A 13,969-nucleotide genomic window follows, 5' to 3' on the forward strand; every position below is an offset into this window, starting at 1 on the left:
GCCGGACTCACCGTTTAAACAAAGGTTAACATTAACCAGAGACAGTATTAAATAACCAATTAAATGTAATGAGTTGGTCTTTTAGAGCAGCGGTTGAGCATTGTAAGGGAATGGCACGGATGGGTTAAAATATTGAAAAATGCAATAAAAGGCATGAAACTTTTGGTACCAAATAAATTTTTTTTCTTTCTTCTTTCTTTCAAATATTTTATTCTTGGTACCAAACAAACATTTTTTATTTCTTTCATTCAAAGAGCTCTCGTGTTTCGCTTTTTTTTTCCATGATGTTTTTCTAATAGGATAAGCACTAAAAAGTAAGTACAAGTTGTTTACATTATTTTGATAAAAGATGGCAGTGTAAGCTTTTGATTCGTGATAGATTTTGATAGTGTTTTTGAAACACTGGGATCATAAAATTGCTCTCAAGTTCTGGCCAATGAATTTAATAAAAGAGTGTAGGTAAACCTACTAAACAAAACGTTTTATTGTCTAACGCATTCAATTCATATTATGACTTCGTTAAGTAAACCAATCTTGAGGTCATCATTTAAACAAGGTTAAGATTTAAAGTACCTACTTGAAGCTTATCAAAAAGAAAAGTTCCATGCTGATTTAATATGTATTTAACCAGTTTAATAATTTTGGCATAAGCATTAGTATTCTTGTTGAAGACTTCTCATCAAGCATCGTAACCGAAACAAAAGAAGGAGCACGCCACTAACACCACAGACTCAAAAATCTTTCACACAGAACTTATTTAATTTATATTCGGTCCCATACGTTATGGGACGTCCCAAATTGCCGGCGACACGCCCAACCATTACGGGACGCTATATATCAAGCTGGATGCAGGACTTATTACACGTTCAAACAAAAACGATGTTAGCGATTTGGGCTGGTGGGACTGGATCGGTGGGAGCTTCCTAATTGTATTGTCAGTAATGTTAGGTTGGGATATTGATTGGCTATTAACTACTAGAGAAGCTATCTCCAAAAAGTTTAAAGTTTGGTTCTTAGAGGGTGGAAATTCGGAGGATGGTTTTATGGTAGAACCTTATAATGGCTTTACTGCCCAAAAAGTAAACAGAATAGAGTCGAATTCGACTCTACGGAGCAAAGAACAATCATGTTAATTTATCTAGATATTTTTAAGTCTTTAAACATCTCACTCATTACATTGCTTCCCAATAGTGGGACTATTTTTTGATATGAAAAGGTACACTAAAATTTACCAATACCTCTAGGTCTAGAGTGACTTAAGTTCTCCTACATTGCTCATTTAGTACGGGAATTTTATAGAGACATTTCGATAAGTAGAGTCAGTTGAGGCAAATGACGAACTTTGCTGTCAAAGGTAAAAAAATACATATAATAAAAAAAGACAAGCTTGAGAGTTTGACACAAAGCTTGCTTAGGCTATAAAATAATGCTGTCATGACATGCATGTATCAAAAGATCATTATTGCCAACAAAAGGACTATTTCAAGCTATAGAAATGGGTCGATCGATATTAAATTAACAATATCCCGTTGTATCGGCATAATTAAGGGACAACACATGTCCACCCCATCCTGGGATGGGTCTACAGTGTGTTTAAGATAGGGCTAGCGATTTAAGGCAATGTTGTGATTTCAATTTTATCGACAAAAATGCCCCCATATTATGTGGAATGGGGGGGGCTTAATTTTTTATGTGACTCTACATATTTTTTTTTTGCATTTCTTATGTGCCTGTCTTACAGATATGTATGTGAATAAAAAATTGCATTTGTAAGCCAATAATATGTGTAATTAAATATGACACAAAAATAATGACCAAAAAACTTAAAAAAAAAATTATGAATTTTTAGTTTTTGTCAAAAAAATCAGTTTTGACAGGCACGTTTTTGGGGGCACTTTTGTCGATAAAATTTACATAATAACATCGCTTTAAATTATCGCCAGCCCTATCCCAAACACACGTATATTTGATGCGTATGCGCCGGTGGTGGGACCCGCAATTGTTCGATTAGATTGATGAAACTTTTTGTTTAATAAATTTAATTAAACGATAACTTGTACAACATTGATTGATAAATTCGTATGACGATCGTTACTTGTTTTTCTGTTGTTTTTTCTATTTGGGTTACTATTCAGCTTCAGTGGGTTCCCTGTTAGTATTATTTTGTGGAATTCAGGTAATTTTATAAACGGTAGAGTTGCCATGCGCGGTAAACAATTAACTATGTCTGACATTCTAGAAACTAAGATTTTCTAGGAAGGCAGGCCCGAAATATTTTGGAACTTATCATTATTTTTGTAACTCAAGAAAAAGAAAGTCCAGAAAAAAACATACACGAATAATTCAACTTTCGCTTAACAAAACATTGAAGTAAATGATATTGATACAATAATAGTACTTTGCCAACACATTTTTTCCACGCCGTATAAACGGGTACAACAAAATACATCTGTCAATTAAATATCCCTCCCTCTCCCAGCACCGTCCTCACGTCACCGATCGACATTTTTCAATCGCTTTTTATTGAGGCACAATTAATAATACGTAAAATCATTAACGGTCGAGACAACAAACGTCGCGGCCTTTGTGCAGGATGTAAAGGGATGAAAAAATGAGATCGCCTCAGAACCCCGCGGGGAGGATCGGGTCGCGGTGTCGGTGTTATGAAATACGACTTTCTGTGAACTGCCCGCGTTTTGTTTGAAAGGTGATTGTAGCTTTCATTTTTTGGGAAATCAAGTTGATGACATTTTTGCACTGAGGTACTGAGTTTGCAAACATAAAATGTTGATTACTATAAGTCAACTTTTTGGGGCAAACGTTCGCTTAGTTCTCATATCTTTGAGTGTCATTTTTGCGAGCATGATATTGTACTTGTTAATATTTTTTACCTAATTAAAATTTATCCTCATGTTTACGAGTAATATGTATGCTACTAATATCAGTTAAGGCACTACGCTACAAATATCTTCGTTATCTGGTAGATAGTTGAATACTGGCCGTCTTCAATCCACCTGCATTCTGCGACCGCTTTGTAATAAGAGCACTGCGGTGTTTCGTTGCGTGCCCCACGGCTATGGGTCGCGTCGCTTGCACAGATGCGATGGGGGATCCGATTTGGCCATTTTGCATATCTCCGAAATTTCCGATCTACATACAACAGCTTCGAAACACTGCGGGTCTCTCTGCCCGTGGCAACAGTCGTGTCACACCGATGTGATTTGTTACGTGAGAGATTACTCATTATAATATCTGACAGAGATTCAGCTTGAGATTATTATGGAGATGGTTTAGATTTGCAAAGTATCGGTGTTTGGTTTAAGTGCTCATCTTGAGAGCGTATCTTTTGGTAATCTTAAATAATACGTCCTTACACGATGCCAAGGTATTGATCAAGAACCGATCGATGATAAAGTATAAATAAAATCTTTGTTTATTTGTTTAAGTGTTTCAAAAGTTTGCTCTACTATACTATAATTTTGGTTGCGATCATTGTCTTACAGTTTGCAAGGCATCACAAGATATACCTAATAAAATACCTTTGTTTAAATAAGCTCGCAGGTTTTAGCAAGTATGGTATGAGCATTAAATTTTTGTCATGAAGTGAGCGCGTCAGACGCATAAGAAAGTTCTTTTCTACGGTACTGAAAATCATAGCATGTACCAAATTCTGTAAATCATAACAAACTAGGCTATAAGCTAACATCATTAACCGAACAATCGAAAAACAATAACGTTGACAACGCTAATGGCATTCCGCGGCGCGTCAAAGCGCGCGCGCCGCTGGAGGTGGCCCCTGCTGTCCGTGGTGACAGACTAGCGTGTGGCGCAGGCGCAGGACGGTTTACACTGAAGGTCCTGAGACACGAAAACAGCAGAAATTACTCCATTTTAAATTAAAAAAATATAAAATAAGGGATACATTTAGATCCTACAATCCTGAAGATATTGGTTCGCTGGAAATGGCCCCCGCTGTCCGTGGTGACAGACTAGCGTGTGGCGCAGGCTGGTTTACACAACTATTTGAATTAACTATGAAAAATAGGAAGGTTTGTCTTCCAAGAATTTGAATTAAACTAACTTCAAATTTTACTCAAAATAGAACCTCAAAGATCCCAATTTCAAAGCAAACACCAAACAAAGATAATAATTAATTATATTTTGTGTTTTCACATTAAAATATCCTCAAACTCGCCTGTAGAAAGAGAATTAACATAACATTCTACGTGACTAATAAAAGATTTATCACAATAAGGTAATGCAGCTGATAACATAAACAATTGTGCAGATGTAAAACGTAATTAAGCGGTCCCTACAGGGCGTCAATGGGAGGGAGGGGAAGGACACGACCTTCATAATGGTATAGTGGCACGTTTAATGAGATACTGTAAAATAGACGAAGAGCTCAACCATACTTTACTAAGCTGCATACTTGATAGCAACATTGTTGTGCATAATATAAGTGGCGATTTACGAAGGTTCTTAAATCGCACTATAATCCATATTCAAGCATCGTTAGTGACAGAAAAAATCTGAAAAGACTATCGTTATATCAATGACGCCTACAAATAGAGTATAGATTTTAGATAAGCTTTCGATAAATCAACTCTTCATTGTATAACGTTACTCGCCTAAATACTTACTTAGGTTCATAGTCGAAACTATAATCAGACTTCAATCATCGTAAATGACAGAAGAAGTCTAAAAATCGTCACTTATTCAATGAAGCTTAAAAATACAAAATAGATTTTAGTTCAGCTTTCGATAAATCAATTCTTCACGGTACTTATAGATAGCGATTCGTCGCCTACAGACTTAGTCCTTCATCACGCTTTGCAACTTTATCCGACATAAACATCAATAGTAACCGACACCGTCATCACGAGTCGCACGGTGTAAACGCACTGCTATATTCGCGGAGTACCACTTCACAGGGCTCTCTCCTAAGCCCTGCGTGTCGCACCGCGCGTCCATAAAACTGATCCGATATTTATGCCCCGTAGTCACGACACCGGCCAATTGGATGTCTCGATAATTTACTATAACGTGACGACATCCATAAGGGCACTTTGATATAGGGCCTTTTAATAATCCCGGTGCGCACGCTGCGACAATGTCGTCTATGCCCTTTTTTCTCAGCGATTTATGTCGGAACATTAATTGAATGAATATTATATTGGAAAGCCGTTTGTTTGGAACGCATACATTAACACTCCGAATTAGTTTTACGGATTTGGGCAATTTGTTTTGTTCGATGTTGTTTGTGGTTCGTTTTGGATTTAACTTTAACAATGCGTGTAATGTTTTGAAGTATCAGGTAATTTAACTACGAATTCGTTTTGCTTATAATTTATTATTTCTATTGCTTACCTATCTGTGTAGACTCCATCTTAAATGGAATTAACCAAATGACAGACCTATCTTACATTAGTGCTGTGAGCTTCACAGATGCAATGGACCTATAGTAAGATTCCCAGTAAAGTCAACTTAATAAAATTATTTTTTTAATTGAGTATAGTAATAGAGCTCTTCTCGTTATATCGTTGATTTCGAGTATTCTCTCAGATTAAAACTTGCAGACGATTAAGAATTTCCAGAACTTTACATTTCAAACCCATCCTGTATTTTATCCAAACACACATAACAGTTAAGACATTCGTCTCAGAGATAACAGTAACTGCACCAAATTGGCGGGTAGATAGCACAACAATGGAATGGTAGCGACGTCAATTGCAGCTACGGGTGTTAATTAATTTAAAAGCTTTTTAATTGCCGATAGCGTTATTGGCTGATGGATATAGTCGACCTTCAGGGGCCAGAATACCTATAGATAAAAACTAATACGGTATTCTAAACTTTACAATACTTCATTCAAAACTAGAGATGCAAAAACGTTTAGATATTTCAAACTTTATTAACCACTTTGCATGCTCTACCTACATTTAAAACTACGCCATTTTGGAACTATTCCCTACTCTATGTATTTTTGCGAGATCTAATTTATCAGGTTTACTTATAGGTGCCCAAATACGTTTTAAGCAACGACAACTTTTTTGGTTTACACAAATTTTAGCTTTATGTCTTCAATGATGTGACAACAACCCAAAATTCTTTAACCACCTTCAAAAATGTCGTGAAACACAGCAATTACTTAGAATAAATAGTTACCTTAATTCGGAAGGCCTCATCAAAATCACAAAGGGGACACGGCCAGCCCATTATAACTGCACAAAGCGACGGCAAAACATAAAAACACTAATAAAGTTCGGCCCAGGTTTTATTTCGGCCATAGTAACGTTTCACATCGTAAATTCTCGTCAGTCAAAACGATTAACAAGAAAAAACTGTCCACTAAAAAAACTATGAAACATCACGCAGAAAACACCCTTAAGTTTGTAGAAATAAAGTTTCCAAAATAGTTAATGTGGAACCAGAGACAAACTGTCATAAGTTAGATTCGGTCACTTTTCGGCGTTTGTGTTTTTTTTTTCTAATTTCGTGTTTTCTTTGGCGGTCCCTTTTATTGGGCCAAATGACACGACAGGTGACGCACTTTTTTCTAGTGAACGAATTAAAAAACTGGCGGGAGAGAATTGTTATACATTTTATTGCGTGCACGGTCGTGCGATCGCGATAGTGAAGCTAATTTGCTGGTTTTTGATCACAGATGTTGAGATATAGACGTATTCTGTTATTGCCCTTTTTATTTGAAGGTAATAATTGGCAATTGACTTGGGAATGAGGTTAATTTAGTATTTTTTGGTTGACGGTTGAAATTGTTGCAATTGAAATGAAGCTTACGATTAACTTTTGATATAAGTAGTAAGTTAATAACAAGAGTTAAAACACAAATAATAATCTAAACTACTATGACCTACCTGTGACCACTACTGTGTAGTAATTGTAGTACACAGGTAATCTATTAGGTATAATGTTACCACAAAAATTACTTCTTTACAATATATTCCAAGAGGTTAAAGTTCATTATCCAGCACTAATCGAGCCCAATCCATAAGCCCGTCCCACAATTTATTTCATTCCGTTAACCTCATGTTACGCTTAAGTCAAAACAAACAACAAACGGCCGATAATCTGTAGACATTAGGGGCATCAGTCAAACTATGAAACAATAGTAATCGTCTAATAAATAACGTCCTAAACATTTTGTAAGCACTTGTCCATTCGGTGCCGGCTATTAAAAATACATTAAAGAAAACATTGTACAGTCGGATACAATAAACAATGTAAAAGAAAACTCGAGTAATAAGATCGGAACTTTAAAAAAAATGCATTCGAGTCACTGGATACTTTGACTCTGAAATGCAGGAAATGGAAATATCTGTCATAGAAATACAAATTATATTTAAAGACCGTTTAGAAATATAAATTGGACTAACTCATCGTCTAAAGTTTCGTAACCAATCAAACCTACCAGCGTAAATGTTGAGTAGTCTGTAAATCTTAGAACTAGCATCGAATTAGATAAAACATTTTCAAAACACCAAAAATATTATGAAAGGGACCTAAGATAACACGAGCTCTACCAATAACCAGTATACAAAATCTTACGAGCACACGTAAACAAGAAATTTAACTTGTCACAAGATTGATGCAGTAACATAATGTATTATATTTGCTTGTATGGAATTATACTCGATACTTAGGACCTCCTCCTCCACGAGTGCACAAGAAAGGCTGCAGTGCGGGAGAAATGGCGACGTATTGAAAGCCTTACCATCGGGCCGGGTGTGACGACCACGACCACTCTGGCAAGGGTGTAGCGACGAAGAAGAAGAAGGACCTCCTTTTCTTGCTTTTAAGCAATTTTTGCAAGCTTTTATATTTAATTATTTTAATGACTTAATGTAATTTAAAACATAAAATATTTATACTGCAGACTGTACCACTTTACAACAGGAAACGCAGGTATTGAGGCACTACGCTTGTGTGTCCGAGGCATAATGTATGGAAATGGTACACATATTATTGCGTATCGCAATTTAATACCCCTTAAAGTGTTGCCAGAGGTTTTATTTGCGAGCGCGATTATTATGGCGTTCATTTATTGTGATAGTTTCACGCTTGTGCTTTGTTTTTCAATAATAATATTTTAATACTATAATAGTACAGCGATGTTCAGAGTCAGACATGTTGAAAGAGAGACAGACTATCGTCTATCGTCAACTGTGCAACTACGAATACTGAAGTTCTTTGGTAAGTAACGTCTCTAGAAATGAGAACTCGATGGAGAGACTGGTAGTTCAGGGCCAGATTGAAGGCAAGGGAGCACTCGGTTGATCGCTAACCCGCAGGATAGACGCCATCACAAAGGCCACTGAGTTCACCATGGTCCAGTGTACTCGCGACGCCTCTAACCGTCAGAAATGGAAGCACATCGCCAGGAGAGCTATCCTCGGAGATGATATCACCCCACCATGTACCTCGTATGCGCAACCACGACCACTCTGACAATAGTGCCCGACTAAGAAGAAGATTCCAGAGTCAAGAATATTTTTCTTTCAAAGTGCATATTGAGGTTTATAACATTGTATTGATTTAATACTAAGGGTGAGTTACACCACCTAACTTTGACCGTAACTTTGACGATAACCGGTGAATTTTGTATGGAGTTTGACAGATGTTTGACGTTTGTCAAAGTTACAGAAAGATGGTGCAACCCAGCCTAATAGTCAAAAACAAACATTCAACAGTATGAAGACTGAAAGAAGACAAATATGTTATTAGCTGTTTAAAAATTTTCAGGCAGTGTATTTATTAACACCCGAACTCTTACAACATAAGTTTCTAAAGCGGAAAATCTGACTCTACATTTTTAATACCAAACAAATATTGATAAAACGCCCCTGCGTTTTATCAATATTTGGCCTACAGTAAAGCTGCATTTCAGGAAACTTCGAAGTCAATTATTTAACTTTTTATCACCACTATCTTCCAGAATAAAAATATCTAAAAATAACAAATAAGTTTTTGCACACAACATCACATCACTCTACACGTAGACGGAATTTAATTTTCATTTCAAACTTCGGCAATTTCGTACCCAACTCCTTTTATCCCAAATGTAGAGCTCACCTGTTTGCAGCTTATTTTTGCATCAGCGCTAAGACACAATACCGGATAATTGTTAAGCGGGTACCAAAATAATCCCTTTGCTGTGTGGGTGGCCAGTGACATTACTATTGCTATGTCTACACTGAAAAAAAAAACAAAAGGGATTTCCAATTTGGCCATTGTCCAAAATCGCGGTGCCCCTGTGGGCCGGACTTTGACAAACCGAATCTGTCACAATCCCATAGTCGCAGCTCACAATCCCATTGTGACAGCTCGCAATCCCATTGTCCCTTTGTGGCGGTGGCGCTACCGCATTGTCACAGATTCGCGTGCACTTGTAGCCGAAAGTCAATTTTTTGAGTACGTGCTGACAGGTGACAAAGGTAGGTGATTTACGGAATGGCCTCTATAACGAGATTAATTTTTTTGTTGGACCGAGTTTTTTGCTGGTTTTTGACAATAGTGGATTTAAATTTAAATTATACGTTTTAAATTTGAGTTTAGTGTTAGCAAGCTAAATATTTATTTGTAGCTCAGGTTTCGTTATTGAAATATTAATGCACCTACTTAACTCAGTTTCAAGACATTAAAATAAAATATTAAAAAAGGTAGAGTCTCATCAAAAGTCAAAGATCTCTCATTAGGAACCCATTTACAGTACACTTGTTTAGTAACGCAGTAAATACGCAATGCCAACTATAAAATAAACCATACTTACGCGCATCCCAGCACATGTTGACCAAAAGGCCACATTGCGCAAACATCCTCGCAAATCCGCGCTGATCCGGCTTAGGACCTAAAAAGCGCCACCGGTGACACCTCCCGGGCCATCGCAGTGCCACCCGTCCCGCTCGCACGCCCGCGCCCCACGACACCGCGACAAACGACCAGCCACGCCAAAATCGCCTCTACCGCACTAGTTTTAAAACCTGCACGACTAACGCGACACATTAGACGACAATCCTACCCGTATATAACGACACAACCGACACATTCGCCACGCGATCGTCGACTCTATTACGTTGACCCGAAAGCTAGGAATCGCGTTGTACAGCCAAAGGTGGCGTAGAGACACAGTTTTCAAATGTCACGCAGTGTAGTCGTCTCTTTTCTCCGGAGTCCTGTCGCATCTGCCCGCTCCTTTGGCATCCTTCAGCGTGCATGTGTCCCCCCGCGTATCTTTTATCCCGCTCTACGACTGAAGCGAGGCCCAGTGTCCGGCCTCGCCGACTGTTAGACGGTTGTGTTGTGACGCGCAAGAATATCTCTCGTGCGTACTATTCTACATATAGGATAAAGGATTAGGTGTGATATGTACTGTGAAGTGGACCCGTGTACTTGATGTTTGTTTGTGTGGAAGATTCTGAGAAGCATCCATGATTCAGGTCAGTCGAACACTCATTTGTTTTAGAAAAAGGTCGAAAATTGTAACGATGATTTTCTTTGGGTTTCGGAAGCTTTTGTTTTGAAAGGTCAACGTTATCTGGAACTTCAACTTTGGCTTTTGCACTGATAATGCTCCTTTGTACTCGAGTTATTATTTATCTAATCTTAGGATTCCTTTGAAATGTAGCGACTTTTGATGAAAACTTAACTCTACCAATAAGATTGATATACAATTTTAAAATAAAAGAAAAGCGAAATGATGTAAAACTATAGGCAAACTATATTGGTCAAACCAACTACATTGTGTCTATGCAATTTACGTATTTGTAAGCTGTTTTTTTTTTCTGAATAAAATAAAATAAAAAGGTTTGAGTCTCTACCTGAATTTACAGAAAAGTTATTCAAACTGCACAACAGAAAAACAAATAAACATCAGCTATTTAATCACTTCTTCTTAATTACCCTCACTTCATATTGGAAAACAAATCCAATACCTACAGCATTGCCGAAAGCAGTAGGTGTGCGTGTTGAAATCTTCCAGTTCAATTGAAGTCCAGCGAGTGGGTGTCAAAGTGGTCAATTGAAAATAAATTTAATTATCAAATGTGTTCATTAACGTTGCAGAGCCTCGGCGAACGATTAAATTAATTATTGACCGTTGCACAATTAATATATAGCGTAGGTATCGCCCGAACATAGTATTATATTATCATCATCACTCACACGATGCCGTTACTAAATCCGCAATTAAAAAATATGATGTGTATTGACTGATTGATGTTAAAGCTGATGATTTAAGCTAAATGATTATTAAATAAATTGCACAGTTGAAATTGGAGTTGCAAAATGAGCTGGACTTAAAAAATAAGCTAGTTCTTTAATATTATGCTGTGTGGAGTTGTTTAAATGGAGCTTATTTATTACTGTCTTCAGAACTGAAACTAATTGTACATCAATAAAGCTTTTAGCACCACACGTGATTATTAAGTGTTAACAATCAAACCTATTCACTCGTTAGTAAAAGAAGAACTCTACCAAACTTTATAATTAGTCATATAGGATTAGAAAAGCTCCTGAAAGTTCGTATTTTTCCGTAAAGTTTTCGTTCCTTGGGTTACTTATAAAATTAGTTATGCCTAACGTTACATTACTATCAGTTATACAGGCTGTCCTAAAAATAGTTTAATGCACTTAGAGAACTGGACATATCCACACCTATAGAGGTGTGGATATGTCCAGTTCTCTAAGTGCCAGTTCTCTAAGTGATTCCGGAAGCCATAGGGCTTCCGGAATCTCTTCTATAAGTTCAAGGAAGTTTTTTTATGTAACATGTTTGGGTGGTTTTGCTAAACTCCGACATTAAATACATTTTCGACTCTACACCTGAAAACTTCGTATAGATTGTAATAAAATATAGAACAAAACATGGTGTTCATAAAAGCTCTACAATTTAAGGTTGAATTATTTCAAAGCATATCCACTTGTTTTACGTAGTAGATTAAAGATGAACCTAAATACTTTTGCCTTTGAAATAAAATTTACTCAAGCGTTTATAACAGTTCAAAAAGACTGAAAACGGGTAGGTATTTCTGCCCATGAAATACACTAAGAATGAATAGATAAAAGTCTACCAGTGCTACCTTTAGTATAGTTATCTATATATATAAGATATTTTTAAGATATCTTCTATATATATAAAAGAAAGTCGTGTTAGTTACTCCACTTATAACTCAAGAACGGCTGAACCGATTTAGCTGAAAATTGTCAGGGAGGTAGTTTAGAGCCAGGAGAAGGACATAGGATACTTTTTATCCCGTTCGACAGCATTCCCGTGTGACTTGACATGAAACGTCAGTCACTATTAAACGTGGTATAACAAAAAAGAATCAGACTTGGAATAACAAACCACGCGGGCGAAGCCGCGGGCGGAAAGCTAGTTTATTATATTTGTAAGGTGCCTTTGGAGACAATCATGAATACATATTGCCTCTCCACTTTAGAGCACTTTTATCCGGTTACATACATGTTTCAATATGAATGGACGGTTTGTTGACATGCCACGTAAAATTGTATTTATACAATTCCTGTAAATTATTAGTATATTTCTATGAATGTTAATGCAGTTTTATATATTTTACAGCTAATGTAATTATTTCAAGCTTCCATACAGAGACATTCAATGAACTGAGAAGTGTCATTTTAGCACATTTGAAGAAAGCACATGAAAAACTAGTTAAATATTTATGGCACTAGAATGTTATGGTGATAGTTTAATTTCTATTAAATTATTTTATGAGAGATAGTAACTTTGCCCGCGACTTTACGGTACCTACTTGTGGAGTTTGTTTTCCAATGTAGAGCCTTAATATACGCAAAAATTGTGCCTTTTCAACTTATTGGGTTTCTTATGATTAACGCCCGAATTCATAAACATTACTATGAGGTTTCACAGTGCGCGTGGACGCACAGGGTGACACACGAATCAATCGCTCTATTCAACGCTGTGCGTTCGATATGCTGCTTCACTTAAGCAAGCATCGTTTGTGAATACGTGCGAAAAAGTGTTGTATGTGATAGGATAATAGCATGACATTTCCTAAACAAAATGTAATGTTCAGGCTGCTCTTGCCTTTATTTGTCTTTACACCAATTAACGAACTTCCAATAATAATATGTATATGAATTCGCATGTTCACATATTTTTGGCTATCAAACGAGACCTTCTTGTTACTGATAAATTGACAGTAAAAACTGCTACGATTGCTACGAGCTCTACCTAAGTAGCTACGAGGCCAAATGTGTCAATATTGTAGTCAAGATTACTTTTATTTGTCTCTTTCTGTTTTGTAATATGCCCTTTACTTTTACAAGTAAAGGCTTTACTTGAAGTATTGGATTAGATTCTCGCTTAGACGGTTTATAAATAAATTCTTATCTAGATAACTTGAGAAAACATCAACGAAAGAATGCGATAGTGAAAACCCAGTCAGACGAGGCCTACAGTCAATGAGAATCGTTAAACGATTGCGTTTATTGGAGCCAGTTTAAGTTGTGTATTTGAGGTATTGCCAATCCATTTTTGTATCTTCGTAAGATTACAGAGTGGATTCTCTACAAAAAGCTTCAACGTGAGCTTTTCATTGAGCTTCAAAACCAAGTCATAGAAACATAGGTACAGTTATACTCTTATATCCCTATCAGGGAGGTACAGAAACCAAAATAAATCATAATACCTAAGTCATCCAGCCAGATGTCTGTACGCGTGACAGCATTAGTTCGGCGGGCTGCCGCCGATCGCAGCGCCGCCGCGGGCGCAGCGCGTTCAAATTGCACGAGCAACTTATATAGTTATACACTAACTTGTGTTATTAATGTGAGAGAGGATTGTTTGTTCATACTCCACAATTGCTGATTTAGGAAAATGAAAATTATTTGGTTATTTAAGGTGTGAGGAGGTAAGGAGTTCGATTTTCCAGTTGGCAATTTATGTGCAAAATGTAGAGACGCAAGC

The 13,969-nt window shown here is 36.9% G+C and overlaps 1 protein-coding gene across 1 annotated transcript in view; it reads left to right on the forward strand.

Moving 5' to 3' along the window:
- Window positions 1-10,300: 10,300 nt before the first annotated feature.
- Window positions 10,301-13,969, forward strand: part of LOC135079113 (zinc finger protein basonuclin-2-like) — a 29,184-nt gene continuing 25,515 nt past the window's right edge. Inside the window, exon 1 of the mRNA XM_063973711.1 lies at window positions 10,301-10,457. Coding sequence (XP_063829781.1) covers window positions 10,449-10,457 — 9 coding nt within the window. The 5' untranslated portion in view covers window positions 10,301-10,448. The remainder of the gene's footprint in view (window positions 10,458-13,969) is intronic.

This window comes from Ostrinia nubilalis, chromosome 16 (genome assembly GCF_963855985.1).
Source record: "Ostrinia nubilalis chromosome 16, ilOstNubi1.1, whole genome shotgun sequence".
NCBI classification, from domain to species: Eukaryota; Metazoa; Arthropoda; class Insecta; order Lepidoptera; family Crambidae; genus Ostrinia; species Ostrinia nubilalis.